Here is a 15,377-nt window from a genome sequence, read left to right as displayed (position 1 = left end):
CAGACCTCCTGGCCTTCAGTGCCTCTCCTCAGCCGTCTCAGGGTTTCCTTCTCCGTCTGTGTTTGTGCAGACGTCAACGAGTGCATGGGTCTGACTGAACCATGTGGCCCAGGCTTTAACTGCATCAACACCGTGGGCTCCTACACTTGCCAGCAGAAGACCGTCATGTGCAGCCATGGTTACCACGCCAGCCCCGATGGAGTCAAGTGTGTCGGTAAGGTCTCCACCAGTATTTGTTCTTCGTTTGCCCTTTTGTATTAACTCTGTATCTGTTTTACCCCGTTTGTTGCGTGTTTGTCCCTTGGCTGCTTATTGTAAAGCATCTTTGACTACTTAGAAAAGCACTATATAAAACAGATGAATTATTATTATTATTGTTATTATTATTATGATTATTATTATTATTATTACACTGGGTTACAAAAAAATGTTTTTTGCAAGTTGTCTAGGTTTTTTCAGCTGAATTAGGACCATTTTGCACCGCTAAATCCAAAAATGACATCTGTTTTTCTCAATCAGGTCAGGTTTTTTTTTTTGCTAATTTGATTTTGAAAATTTTGATCTTCTCACAAAATTGATGACATTTTTGAGACTTTATCAGTTGATTTTTTTATATAGTTCTCACCCAAAATAGATTTTAAGAGAAAAAAAATCATTTTCTAACAGGATGTAGTTATTATTTATTATGTATTCCCCGCAGATGTAGCAGAATACGTCAGGCTTATTTTTGCAAGATCTTCTAGTTGAAGCCATTTCATTCACCTGTAATATTAAAAAAAACAAAACAATCATAAATTGGCAAAAGTAAAATCTTCAGAACTCTTTTATTGCAAGAAATATGAAAGAATTTTGTATCATATGATGTGAAAATGCCCATAAATGGAAGCAAAAATGTTAAAAAGCCAATATGTACCATAGTTCAGAAAGTTGACCTGATTAAGCAAAATTAATGTGATTTTTGGATTCAGCACACCAAAATTATCCTAAATCAGCTCAAAAAACGTAAACAATAAATTTGTTGTTGACCAGTGTTATTATTATTATGATTATTATTATGATGATTATTATTATTACTATTATTATTACATGTTATTTAGAGCAAGAAAAGTTTAGCTAGACCTTTATTTAACCAGATAGAATCCCACTGAGACTGAGATCTCTTTTACAAGAGTGACCTGGTCAAGAGGTCAGCAGCACATGCTGGAAAAGAAAACAGGTTTTACAGACAGGTAGTAAAAAAGTCAATTAAAACAAACAGTATTAATATTGTAATAACAGAAAAGTTTGACAGTTTTTTTTAGCTTACCAGCCAACAGGCCAGGAACTTATGAAAAAATTTAACACAGGCTCTTATGGGGAAAAAATTTCAATCGTCTTTTTCTCCGAAACTACAGCTCTGATTGACTTCAAACTTGGTATACTTGGTATTCTTTCTATCTATCTATCTATCTATCTATCTATCTATCTATCTATCTATCTATCTATCTATCTATCTATCTATCTATCTATCTATCTATCTATCTATCTATCTATCTATCTATCTATCTATCTATCTATCTATCGTTCTATCGTTCTATCGTTCTATCGTTCTATCTATCGTTCTATCGTTCTGTCTGTCTATCTATCTATTAAATGTAAAAACACATATAACCAAAACATGCTCAGTTTCTATAATAATAGTTAACTGATTGATCATTAATGAGGTGTTTTTTCCAGTCAGATCTGAGACTGAAACGGGGGAAAACTGAGTGCCACTCATTAGTTAAAGTTCCACATAAATGTTTCCTGCAGTGTGTTGACTACACTTAAGGTCGATCCCACTGGGTTCAGACTGGGTCACTGCTGAACAGCTTTATCTGTGCCTGTCTAGATGTTGACGAGTGTCAGACGGGGACACACCGCTGTGGAGTGGGCCAGATTTGTCACAACCTCCCTGGCAGTTACCGCTGTGACTGTCAGACGGGCTACCAGTATGACGCCCTGCGCAAAGTCTGCAACGGTACGTATGACTGTGTCAGGGCTGGGGGTGATGATGATGAGGAGCAGATTGGAGTTTTAGTCGTTTGAGGAAAACAGACATTATGAGGATAGGAATTATTTCATTATTTACAGTTACTCCCGAATAAAAATACCACCCAAATAAAATACCACCTAATAACTACTGTATCACTTCATAACCATATCATTTCACCCAGAGATGTAGTCCAGGGTTTTTTTTTTGTTTGTTTGTTTCTGGTTTTATTTATTTATTTTGCACGTCATAAAACAGCGAGAGAAAATTTTAAAAAACAACATTCAAATAAGTAACATTATTGTGCAGGAGAGGTTAGAAGCCAGAAAAGGCTTATATGAATACATCCCCAGAAATGAACAATACACAGGGGGAAAAAAAGAAAAAAGAATGAAAAATACAATATAACTGAATTAATAAACTAAAGTAAAAACAACAAAAATGCAAATCACATTACAAATCATCAAATCAAATGATATACAGGGTGGGGAAGCAAAATTTACAATATTTTGAGGCAGGGATTGAAAGACAGTGTATGACCAATTAGTTTATTGAAAGTCATGAGAATTTATTTGCCACAGGAAAATGTACATAATAGAAAATGTTTTTATTCTATGTGTCCTCCTTCTTTCTCAATAACCGCCTTCACACGCTTCCTGAAACTTGTGCAAGTGTTCCTCAAATATTCGGGTGACAGCTTCTCCCATTCTTCTTTAATAGTATCTTTAAGAAAGTCGACATTGCTGTGTGATGTTCTATTGGTAGCATGTTCTAAAACGCCCCAAATAGCAGAATCCAGAGGGTTTTTTAAACACTTTTTTATTCAAATTTATATGACTGCTCTTACGTGTATGTGCATGTTGTGTGTATGTTTCATGCTGCTGATAACTGTGAATTTCCCCATTGTGGGATCAATAAAGAATATCTTATGTTATCTTATCTTATCTTGTTTAGATCTGGGCTAGAAGGCGGCCATAAACATGATTCCCAAAAATTGCTAAAGTTGGATTTGCAGAAATCTTTTATTTTTCTAGCTGTGTGGGCTGGAGCACCATCCTGTGTCCATACATAATTTCCATCTGGGTAGTTTGCTTTAAGCCATGGCAATACCTGGTATCTGGATGGATTTGGTTGGATCCTTTAGGATTTTGGATTTGAGAGCTTTAATAAAAGCTTTGGTACTTTTTTTGTTGCTTCCTCCACTTCCAGACTTTCTCGTAATAGTTTTGCTCATAGTCATTCTCTTCTTTCCATTATAAACAGTCTTTATGGACACTCCAACTATTTTTGAAATCTCCTTTGGTGTGACGAGTGCATTCAGCAAATCACACACTCTTTGACGTTTGCTTTCCTGATTACTCATATGGGCAAAAGTTTCTGAAAAGGTATGGATAATAGTGTTAGGTATGATTATGACATCAATATATGTTTGGTTTCAAAACAACTGACGAAGTGCCTGCTGAGAAAAAACAACTAAATGTTCATTGTAAATTTTGCTTCCCCACCCTGTACAGCCTTACATTTTTCCATAAATTACATTCCTTTTCAGATGCTTTTTAAACAATGATAAAAAAAACATGTTGATTGAAGTTCAGGTCATAGATTATTCCACAGATTTGGTCCATGATATTTCAGAGAATACAGGGTATACGGGGGTATACAGCGTACACCGACTTATTTTTCAGTCATCACTGTGTATACCCACTTCTAAATTCCCACTGATGTGCACCATTCAGTCGTATCTGCAGCCAAATTGCTCATTTGTCCCCCTCGGATGGTGAAGCCATGACCCGCCCTACTCTGCTTCTAATTGGCTAGTACTCACTGCCTTCACTGATTAGATTGGTTAACTTTGGGCATGAGGACTGACGAGCCAATCAGGGGCAGAGTAGGGCGGGTCATGCCGAGGAAAATATTGCTAACTAGCGCTGTCCACCTCTGGAACCTGATTGGACGCCTCCTCAGGTGCCAGTTGATTGACAGGTCACTGCACGTCTCGTTGAAAGATGCGCGAGTATTGGAAATGCGAATGAGACGGGCAGAATAAACGTTTTTCAAGTGAGTGACACATTGAGATGTCATTGGTCGTTCAGGTGAAGACAGCGTGGACAACTCAGACTCATGGACACACAGGTGAAGCATGAAGGCAGTGTGGGTGATTTGAATAGAAGTAGGGATGCACCGATACCGATACGAGTATCGGCATCGACTCCGATACTCAGTATGTGTACTCGTACTCGTAAAAGATATCCGATACAAATGCACCGATACCACTTACGGCCATTTGACATTCCCAGTTCAGTGCAGCAGGTACGAGGAGGAGGAATAATGTGTGAAGAGTGTGGAGATTTTTCAAAATAAATGACGGTGATAAAAGTAACGCTGACTGACAGTAACGTTACAGACACAGACAGATACAGACGCAGGGTTCTGTCCGTCCTCTGCGTACATTGCATTTGTTTTCCAGGTGCTGGCGGATGCGTAAACAGAATGAGAATACCAGCGGGTGTACGGAGCGGTGCGGACCGCCGCCAACAGAAGTGAAAACGAAACTTATCGCTCATTTCTCTTTTCTCTTCCTGCTGAAGCTAAACTTTTAAACCTTACCAGTGAAAACGCTGCAATATTAGTATCACATTAGTGTTCCCTCTGTCATCTCCATGTTTGTTATTACTGACTTTCTTCTTCTTCTTCTCAAAAAACTTTCCTCTTCTTCGTGGTATTTGTCCAGTATGGTTAATTCAGAGCGGCGCCCCCTGGTGGATTAATTGACAAACGCTCATTCCAACACATTAAATGTCAGTAGCAGCACTTTGTTCCAGTCAGACTAATGACAAAGACAATAAAGCACATTTACAAAAGGAACTAAGAACTGGAATGGGATTATTAAGTACTAGTATCGGTACTCGGTATCGGCAAGTACTCAAATGTAAGTACTTGTACTCGGTCTGGAAAAAAGTGGTATGGGTGCATCCCTAAATATAAGAACTGCTCATAAACAAATGGCTCGCAACGAATCGGTTCTTATCGTTCACTGAAAAGAGCCGTTCAAAAGATTCGACTCGTCTGCAAACGTCACACCTCTCGTGCCTGGCTGAACGAGCCAAGACGGATAACAGCTGTTAGATATCAGTGCATAGTAACGCACTGCATTTTACTGCTGGTAACGGTAACGGCGTTGTAACGTTTCAAATAGTAATTCATTAGATTACCCGTTACTGGAAAACAATAACGGCGTTGGTAACACCAGTATTTTTAACGTCGTTATTCCCAACACAGCTCAACAATGTAGTTATTTTTAGCTTACCGGCCGATAGACCATAAGCTATTGTCGTCATGCGTTAAAAAACTTTCAATCGTCTTCTTCCCCAAAACTACAATTCCGATTGACTTCAAACTTGGTATACAGCTTCTTTATGACGATGTCAGCAAAAGTTAGTGAAATTATTTGGATCTGGATCTGATTCTGGATTTGGTGCCACTTTGAAAAATGTCCCCATTATAAGAGATAGGAAGTGGATGGATGCAAGAACTCAGTAAATATAAATGATATCTAGTGTAAATTTCTACAGTCCAGCCCTGATGGGGAGATGACCAAAACATAATGTCCTCATGCTGATCAGGATCTTTTTCTGGATCCGGGAACTTACGGAAAATTTAACATGGGCTCTTATGGGGAAAACATTTCAATCGTCTTCTTCTCCCAAACTCCAGTTCTGATTGACTTCAAACTTGGTATACAGCTTCTGTATGATGATGTCAACACAAGGTATTGAAATTATTTCGATCCAGATCTGATTCTGTATTTGGTGCGACTTTGAAAAATTTTCCCATTATATCAGATGGGAAGTGGATTGATCCAATAAATCAGTATCAATGATATCAAGTTGGAATTTGAATTTTTTTACAGATCTGATTGGAATATGACCAAAACATGGGCTATTTCTGTAATAGAATAAATACACAGAACTGGGTGAGAATAAATGGCATCTGAATACATTTCCCAAAACTTTTAATTTGGCCGGTAAGCTACAGGGCCATTGGTCCTATTTTTTAATATTGTAAAAGAGAAATATAGACCCTAAAATTCTGATGTAAACTTGTGATGTGACAAGGTGGTATTCAAGTTTTTTTTTATTTTTTTACGTCCAACTACCAGACACACTGAAAAACATACTTCTAGCAGCTGGTGGAGAAGCGGCATTCAGATAGTCGTAGGTGATCCAAGAACAGATGTTCTGTTAAATCCATCCCAGAATCCTCAAGGAAAGCAAAAGCCAAACCATTTCCAGAGCAGAAGCAGCTGGGTTCTCTGAGCTTCATTCAGAGATGGTACAGTTAGATTTCCACATGAAGTAAGGCTGTCAACTGTTTGACACACTGTTAATGAGATCGGAAACATTAGCTAACAAGGTGCAAACGCGGCTCTGCGCTTTTCCACTAATCATTAAGAGTGTGACTGAATGAGGACTGGTTTGGAGTCCTGGGTGGCCTGGAGGCATCAGTCTGCCGTCTAATGGCTGTGCTCCTGCTCTGACAGATGTAAATGAGTGCTGGCGTTACCCTGGCAGGCTGTGTGCCCAGACCTGTGAAAACACCCCTGGATCCTACCACTGCTCATGTACCGCCGGCTTCTCCCTCGCATTTGATGGTAAAAACTGTGAAGGTAAGCTGTATGGAATTTTTTTTTTTTCTCTTTTTTTTACTCTGTTCTTTCTTTATCAAGGCTTTCAGGTACTAATGGCTTTCAAAGTCTGGCCCGGATTGTGATTATTATTCTGACAGTGAAGCAGTTGTCAGGGCTAAATAGAAGGTGATACAAGGTTAAACTATTTAAAACTTTAACCTTTAGCCCTATCAGCCCGCCCACAGGCCGAAAAAATTATTTTAACCCTTTCATGCATGAATTATGAGAACCTTAGTCAAGATTTTTTTCTTCAGTGTTTAGCCATGAAAAAAACAATGCGATCAAGTTTTTTTTTTTTTCGATGGAGTTACAAAAATATCCATGCATTTAATTTTTGAAGTAAAGAAACGTGTTTAAAACCCAATATCAGAAAGTGATATGCAAACAATGAAATAAAAACATTTTTAATGCTGCTAATCTGATGTCTTCTCACATTTTAACATATTCTAATGCTAGTAATTACTCACTTCATGGAGATAATATGCAAAAAAAAAAACCTTCTTGTCTAACAAATAACAATTGATTTACACTCAGACATGTTAGTGCAGATCAGGTTTATCAAGAACAGTAAAGTTACAGTAATGATCTGAATTACAGTGTATGGGATGGTGCATAAGTGTCCACTGTGTTGGCTGATATGGAACTAAAACAACAAAACCCATTAATATACAAGAGAACAGCTGGAGAAGAACTGTCCACTGGAGTGGACACTGCATGAAAGGGTTAATATTCGTCTACTATAAAAAATATAATAAATCAGGACAATGAATGTTTTTTTCAGCTTTTGCTCAAAGTTTAGACCCTAATGTTAATAAAAGTACATCAAAAGTGTATTTTAGTGCAAACTTTAATGTTCAAACATGATTTTTAATCTTTGTGGGGTGAAATATACGCTATTAAAAATCTCCGACACAAACAGTTAATTTATGCATATCATCGTCAATCCAGCTGAAAAAAAACAAAAAACAGGCGAGGATAAAAAATTCCAATTTCTCTTTAGTTTGTTACAGTTTACTCAGGCATAGTAATAGATACAATATTTTAAACAATGGGAATAGATTCTGTGAGGTCTCTAAATGTCCATAGACACCAAGAACATCCATATGAACCTTATTATTGTGAAGTAATTCTTCATTTACTTTGGGTATGTCTGTTTAGGCCTTTTTCCCCTGAAAACATGGTCAGGGTTAAACAGGTTAAATACGATATTATAAGACCCCAAAATGTCAACCTACAGTAATTCAATAACGTCTATTACCCATACCTCATCTATTTAACTCCACTAGTTGCTTTTCTATTGGACGTCTGTGCAAAACTTTACCAATATTTACTAAATGTCGAAAAAACATTTTTAAAAAAATTAACATTTCTAATAAATCACAAATGCGATGATTTGTTTTATTATCGCAAGATGACATGAGAAGTCATTCCATAAACATGCCAACGAATGTAAATATGGTGTTGATTTACAGATATTTTCATTATTATTATATATTACCCCTCTATCTCGTACTAAATTAAAAAATGATTCAGTTTCCTGGTGTGTCCACACATACCGCACCATGTTTCTTTTAAAACTCTTCTTCGCTTGTTGTATCGTCCATCAACATCCCCCCTTTTTTTGTTTTTCCTCACTGGAACTGTTTCTGTCACTCTCTTGTAATGTATGCGGAAATAACCAAAAATAGTCACTTGCCCGATAAAGGGTTAAGACCATAACGACACATTATTGTTACGTTTATGAGTCATCATTGATATGCAAATTTGAAGTTGTGGATTCCACTTATTGTTTCACATGCACACACATTAACCCATAAAGACCCAAACAGCCACTGGTGACCAAAACCATCTACTGATCTAAACTGTTTCATACCTGTCGATCCACTAATCCTATCAATACATGTCAATAATTGGTGTAAAATACAGTTCTTCATCTTTTCATGGTCATCAGATATGACCCATATGGACGTTCAGAGGCTCCGTAGTTACCGTGGAAACACCATCATCTTCTACAACAGGGGTGTCAAACTCATTTTGGTTCAGGGGCCATATTTGGCCCAATTTGATCTCAAGCGGGCCAGACCAGTAAAATAATGACTGAGTAACCTATAAACAATGACAAATTCAAGTTTTTCTTTTTGTTTTAGTACAAAAAAAAAAACAAATTATGAAAATATTTGCATTTAAAAAGAAAAAAAAAGTGAATAACCTGAAAAAACAGAAATTTCATTTGAAAAATTGGTGCAATTTTAACAATATTATGCCTCAACTTATTATTTATACGTGTACATTTACACAAAATGTTACATTTGGTAACAGGCAGAATATTGTTAAAGTTTTGGAGTTTGAAACTAAAATTTGAACAATTTCTACAACATTCCATCTCTTATTATTAACACAACTACAGATCACAGTGGATCCATAAATGCACAAAACGTTTAGTAACAGGCAGAATATTGTTAAAATTGCACATTTCGGCTTGTTTATCTTTCTTTTTATTTGTGTATTTATTTGCATTTTATTGTGAAAGAATAGTTTTGTAAATGTAAATATTTTCACAGTGTAATATCATTTTTTTCACTTAAATTTTTTCCACCTAATTTTTTACAAAGAAAATTTGTCGTCATTATTTATGGGTTATTGTGTTGTTATTTTTACTTGAGATCTCATTGGTCTGTATGTGGAACCTGAACCAAAATGATTATGACAACTTTAACTGTTCAGGTTAATTATTGCACTTTCATCCTGCGGGCCAGAATGGAACCTTTGGCGGGCCAGATTTGGCCCCCAGGCCGCATGTTTGACACCTGTGTTCTACAACATTGATTCTCCAGTCAAACCCATGGAGTTGGATCAATGACAGTGGATGGACACACTTGTTTTTGTGTTCAGTTAATGATATCCTTGCAGAAAAAGTCACTTTTTCTTCAGTTTTCTCTGTTTCTGATATAATAACCCTCAACTGTTATCTGAGCTTTTGTGAACATCTACATCAGGGGTGTCAAACTCATTTTCTTCCAGGGGGTGCCACATTCAGCCCAATTTAATCTGAAGTGGGCCGGAACAGTCCAATAATAGCATGCTAGCCAATAAATAATGACAACTCCAAATTGTTTTAGCGCAAAAAATAACATTCACTTATGACAATATTTACATTTATAAACTATCCAAACCAAAAGGATGTGAATAACCTGAAAAATTAAATTTGCTAAGAAATATAAGTACAATTTTATCAATATTATGCCTCAACTTATCATTTATAGGCTACATATGCATTACAGATCAGATCTACGAAGGCACGACACATTTAGTCTTAGGCAAAATATTGTTAAAATTGCACTTCATTTTCTTTAGACATTTCAGGTTCATATTTGTTCAAGTTATTCACATTTAATTGTTAAGGAATAGTTTCTTAATGTAAATATTTTCATAATTTTAATGTTTTTTTTGCACTAAATCAAGGAGAAAAAATGGCGTTGTCATTATTTATAGGTTATTATGACATTATTTTTGAGTTTGATGCCCTAACTTGCCATCCCACGGGCCAGACTGGAAACTTTGGCGGATCGGTTTTGAGCCCTGGGCCGCATGTTTGACACCTGTGATCTTCGGGGGGGGGGGGGGCTGATTTCCAAAAAATTTTCAGATTCAACTTTAGCCCTGATTTTCTAATGCAACAAGATCTTCTAAGCAGTCCTGTGTAATTTTTTTGAAATTTTCATCCAAACCCCCCCCCCCCCCGAAAATTACTTTTTCAACCCTGAAAATGTGAGGTTTTTGGTCACTTTCAAACCTTCTTCACTTTTGATAAAGTACAATGTAGCAATCCGCTCATGCTGGGCCTTAAATGTTTTTTTGTGAGACATGTCATGTCATCAGAGTGCTTTGCACCACAAAAAGTGTAGAGTCAAGGTCAAATTATAGGTCAAAGGTCACCCAAATGGTCCAAAATGCATATTTCATGGAATTAATTCTTTCGGTGCCAGACAGTTAAGGGGCTAATAAGCCTTAAAAGTGCCACAGAATTTGGCCGTTTTTCAGTATTTCGCGTCGTTTTTATAATATTTGAAGAATCCTGCAGGAAACCGCTCGGTAACATCCGACCGATTGCTGATTAGATTCAAAACGCACCGGACGCAGCCGATTCATTATTGATCGTAATTTGCATAATTTATTTGGTCGCGTGACCTCAAATTCCCGTCTGATTGGTCTCAAAAGGGGGACACAGAAAGAACGTCATCGAAATGTGAGAAAGAAATGGGGGTGGATGGTTTGTTTGTACACAGATATGGCGTGTTCTCCAAAGCCGATCTGATCGGCCCGTGGCACTGGATTCTGGATCACTTTGAAATTTTCGTTAACATTGTGGTAAATGGGGCCAAAATTTTCGTTTCCCAATATCTCGCTTAATTATTGACCAAAACTCATGAAATTTCACTCAGGAATTGACAATGGGGTCCTCTATCACATTTCAAAGGCTGATCCGGATCTGATCCAGAAGGCGGATTTTATCTCAATTTATATAAAAAATGGGGGTGCCCTTACTTTTTGGCCTACTGTGCCTTTAATATTAAAGGTAGAAATTTCTGACAAGTGCCATCGTGTAGCTCAGTCAGTTCCGCATCGGGAGTATGCCACCGGATTTCATGTAGCTTTAATACTTAAGGAGCTAGATCCAGAAGAAAACCGCCATTACGAGAAATGTGATTTTCGTGAATAACTACTGAACTAATAAGGATATAATTATGAATCCAGTTGCTAATGGTATGTTTTCATGGTCAAGGAATCTTAAAATATAGGTCAAATAAATATGGGACTAATATTTATGGTGGAAATCACAATATGGGGGAATTGTGCAAATCTCATGCAATTTGACTCAGGGATTTACAATGGGGTGTTCTATCAAATGGCAAAGACTGATCCGGATCTTTCAAAAAGTTATGGACAGATTTGGATGAAAATTTCAGGAAATATTGATACTGGCACAAGGAACAAATGATTAAATTTTGGTGGTGATCGGGGGGGGGGGCACTGATCTGCTTTGGCGGAGGTCTGCGCTCTCAGAGTGCTTTTCTAGTTATATACTGCACTGGACAAAAGAGTGGAGAAGCTGTGAAAGTTGCGATTTTCAGAGTTAAAAAAGTAATTTTCGGGGTAGGGGGGGTTTTTGGATGAATTACACAGGAGTGCTTAGAACATCTTGCTGCATTAGAAAATCAGGGCTGATGTGGTATTTGATATTACCCCCCCCCTCCCCAGTGATCTACATGATCAGTGAATTAAATATAGGAAAATACTTCATTTTCACTGAGAAAACACAAACTATGGAGGATAATATAATAATATAATGAATGGAAGATAAATCACTTAAGAAATATTAAATCTGGACAAAACTCCATTTGGGAAGTGCCATAAAAGCAGCACAGGGTTTTTATGGGTGAATCTGAACTTCTTGGACCCTGTTCCTCGTGAGTTTCCGACACGGTAGCAGCTCCACAACAACACAGAACACATGTAAAAAGTAACTGAGTAAGAACATGTTCAAGATAAGTAAAAAGTCAGGTAAAAATTTAATTTACAGCGCATCAGTCACTCTTCCTCTGTGACATATAGTGAATTTAAATGCCACCTCATTTAGATGTGTGGTCTTATTTCCATGAAGAACTCCCGGCACAGACCAAACCTCTGGGGACGACGTTCAAATCAAACACCGAGTGCGACACAAAGACTTTAGAGATTTTATATAGAGATAGAAAACTGTTTATGAGACCTTTGCAAGTCTTTCCTATCAGCAAAAACTGTTTTCTCTGGGAATTTAATTTAGTCTCCATATATTGAATGCGGGTTTGCGTTGTGACGGCGCATACATAATGTCAGCGGTTTGTTCCAGATGTGACTGAGCTTCAAAAACGACCAGGATTCACTTTACGTTCAGCCACTCACAGCCGTTATTCAAAGAAAAGATTCAACTTCTGTAGATTTCTGTTCACAGTCTGCATTTATTAGAAAACCCCCATGATTGCATTTTGATTAGTTCTTTTAAGACTGATTTGTTCCAGGCGCCTAAAGCGTGTCTTTCTTGGGGGGAAAAGCATTAAAACCAAAACTTCCCTAAATGTTTTTTTATTAGGTTTTGTTTCTGAATCCATATTGTTTTAAAGAATGAAAGAAATAATCCAGCCGTAAAGACCCAGTGCTACTACTGTGGTAACTCCCACTCTGTTTAACTTCCTAAGTGATTTATCTCTATTTATTGTAATATTATCCTCTTTATTTTTCTTTTTTTGAGTGTAAATCATGTATTTTCCTATATTTAATTTACCGATCTGGTAGATGTTCATTAAAGCTCAGAGTAAATTTAAGGGTTATTACATCAGAAACAGAGAAAACTGAAGAAAACGTGACTTTTTTCAGCAAAATCTATCATGATCTGAACATAAACCCAGTGTGTCCATCCACTGTCATTGATCCAACTCCATGGGTTTTACTGGTGAGTCAGTGTTGTAGAAGATGACGGTGTTTCCATGGTAACTACAGAGCCTCTGAATGTCTATGACTATTTTTGTTCATTTTTAAATTCATTTTATTCTTTTTTTTGTTTTGATGACTTTAGATGATTTTTTTTTTTTTCATTTTGTTGCCTTTTTAACTTAATTTTAGACTCTTTTTTTTTTGCACATTATTTATTTAATGTTTTTTTTTAATTGATTTTGTTCATTTTGTTACTTACTTTAGTCTTATTTTTTACTTTTTTGTCAAATTTTTGCATATTTTTTTCCACATTGTTTATTTTGAAAATATATATATATTTTTTTTTTCCTGTAGGTACAAACAGTACCGATGTTTCCAGTAGTAGTTTTATTATGAGGGAAATAACATTAAGTGAACTTAACCTCAGTATGTCAATCCACTGCCATCAGTGGCTTTTCCATTGGACATCTGTGCAAAACTTTAGTGATATTTACTAAATGTTGAAAAAACAGAAGTGTGTAATGTCGGTTTTTCTATTAAATCACAAATGCAATTTTTTATTTATTTATTTATTATCGCGAGATGACATGAGAAGTCATTCCATAAACACGGCCACAAATTTACATATGGTATTAATTTACAGATATTTTCATTATTATTATTTATTACCCCTCTATCCCGTACTAAATTAAAAAATGATTCAGTTTGGTGTGTCCACATATACTGCACCATGTTTCTTTTAAAACTCTTCTTCTTCGCTTGTTGTAACGTCCGTCAACATCAGTTTTTTTTTTTTTTTTTATTCATGTGACTCTAGTTACAGAAAAAGGTCTTTCCATTGCCGTTTTGCGTGATATACCAATTGTGCTACGCCCAAAAAACCGCCTCTTGCCAGCATAAAAACTTTTAATCAAAAAATGAGTGTTGGCAAAATTGACTTTTTTCCATGAGGTAAATTTTTATGTGCAAGTTATTTTCGCACAATTTGAGGGTCAACGGAAAAGTGACTGTGGATCCAAGTCCATGGGTTTTACCGGTGAATCAGTGTTGTAGAAGATGACCATGTTTCCACGGTAACTACGGAGCCTCTGAACGTCCAAATGGGTCATATCTGATGACCATGAACAGATGAATGTCTGGATTATACTTCATTTAAGGCCAAAATGGATGGATTACACTTCATCTAAGGGGGGCATCTACTTCCTTTGTTTAAAACAATACATGACACATGCGTGGGGTGTACTAAAACTTTTTTCCCTTACTGCACCTGTGAGGCTAAATGCTAACCCATCACCGTACCAAAGGTCTAGGTGGTTTTCGTTTTGAGCATCTCTGCAGGATGTTTAGAATGAATGTTAACTTTGTCTGATATTGTGTTTACTGCACACACTTCTAATCACCACACACCAGACACTGGAGTTTGTTGTCTTTCATTTTTAACTCGTGTGTGTTTTTCTGTTTGTTAGACATAAATGAATGTGAGAAAAACCCGTGTAGCCAGGAATGCGCCAACATCTACGGTTCCTATCAGTGCTACTGTCGCCAAGGTTACTTCCTGAAAGAGGACGGACGCACCTGTGAAGGTAAATAAACATTTCCTACCAGTGACAACATGTACTACTACTACACCACTGTAGGTTTACATAGGGAGGATCATTACCCCGCCCTCCGAAAAGGAGGCAAGGGGTATTGTTTTTGGTTCAGTCTGTTTGTTTGTTTGTTTGTTTGTTTGTTTGTTAACACTTTAGCAGCAAAACTACTGGTTGAATTCATACCCAATTGGGTTTATAGATTGCCAGTGATCCAGAATAGATCTGATTACATTTTGGGAAAAGTAGGTCAAAGTTCAAATTTTTTATGCATTTTTAAAATCTTTTTTTCCCTATTTACTTATAATGGGTGAAATTGGTCTATGCTGACATCAGCATGCATATAAACATGATGACATCAGCTGGATCAATGCCAAAATAAGCTACAATATGTGTGAGGGGCAGGGTTTGTTGTACCTGGAACCACTTGATATAACATCTTCCCCTGGACTATTCGCACCGCCAACACCTACGGACTCATACACACACCTTCACACACAGTCTGTCACAACTTCGGCACCTGTACAATCCTGCACACTGCACTTAACCTTGCACACTGTATTTTTTAATTTTTTAGTCTACTGTTTTTAATCATACTGTTATTTATTTATTTATACAT

General features: G+C 36.8%; 1 protein-coding gene across 1 annotated transcript in view; it reads left to right on the top strand.

Annotated features, from left to right (window-relative positions):
* fbln2 (fibulin 2) overlaps window positions 1–15,377 on the top strand; it is a 124,242-nt gene that overhangs the window by 85,101 nt on the left and 23,764 nt on the right. The window contains exons 9-12 of the mRNA XM_030135203.1: window positions 71–214; window positions 1,871–1,999; window positions 6,552–6,677; window positions 14,636–14,752. Of these exons, the coding sequence (XP_029991063.1) occupies window positions 71–214; window positions 1,871–1,999; window positions 6,552–6,677; window positions 14,636–14,752 (516 nt within the window). The remainder of the gene's footprint in view (window positions 1–70; window positions 215–1,870; window positions 2,000–6,551; window positions 6,678–14,635; window positions 14,753–15,377) is intronic.

Source organism: Sphaeramia orbicularis, chromosome 5 (assembly GCF_902148855.1).
Source record: "Sphaeramia orbicularis chromosome 5, fSphaOr1.1, whole genome shotgun sequence".
NCBI classification, from domain to species: Eukaryota; Metazoa; Chordata; class Actinopteri; order Kurtiformes; family Apogonidae; genus Sphaeramia; species Sphaeramia orbicularis.
The sequence above is the reverse complement of the archived record's forward strand: the minus strand, read 5'-3'. Positions and strand labels throughout refer to the sequence as shown.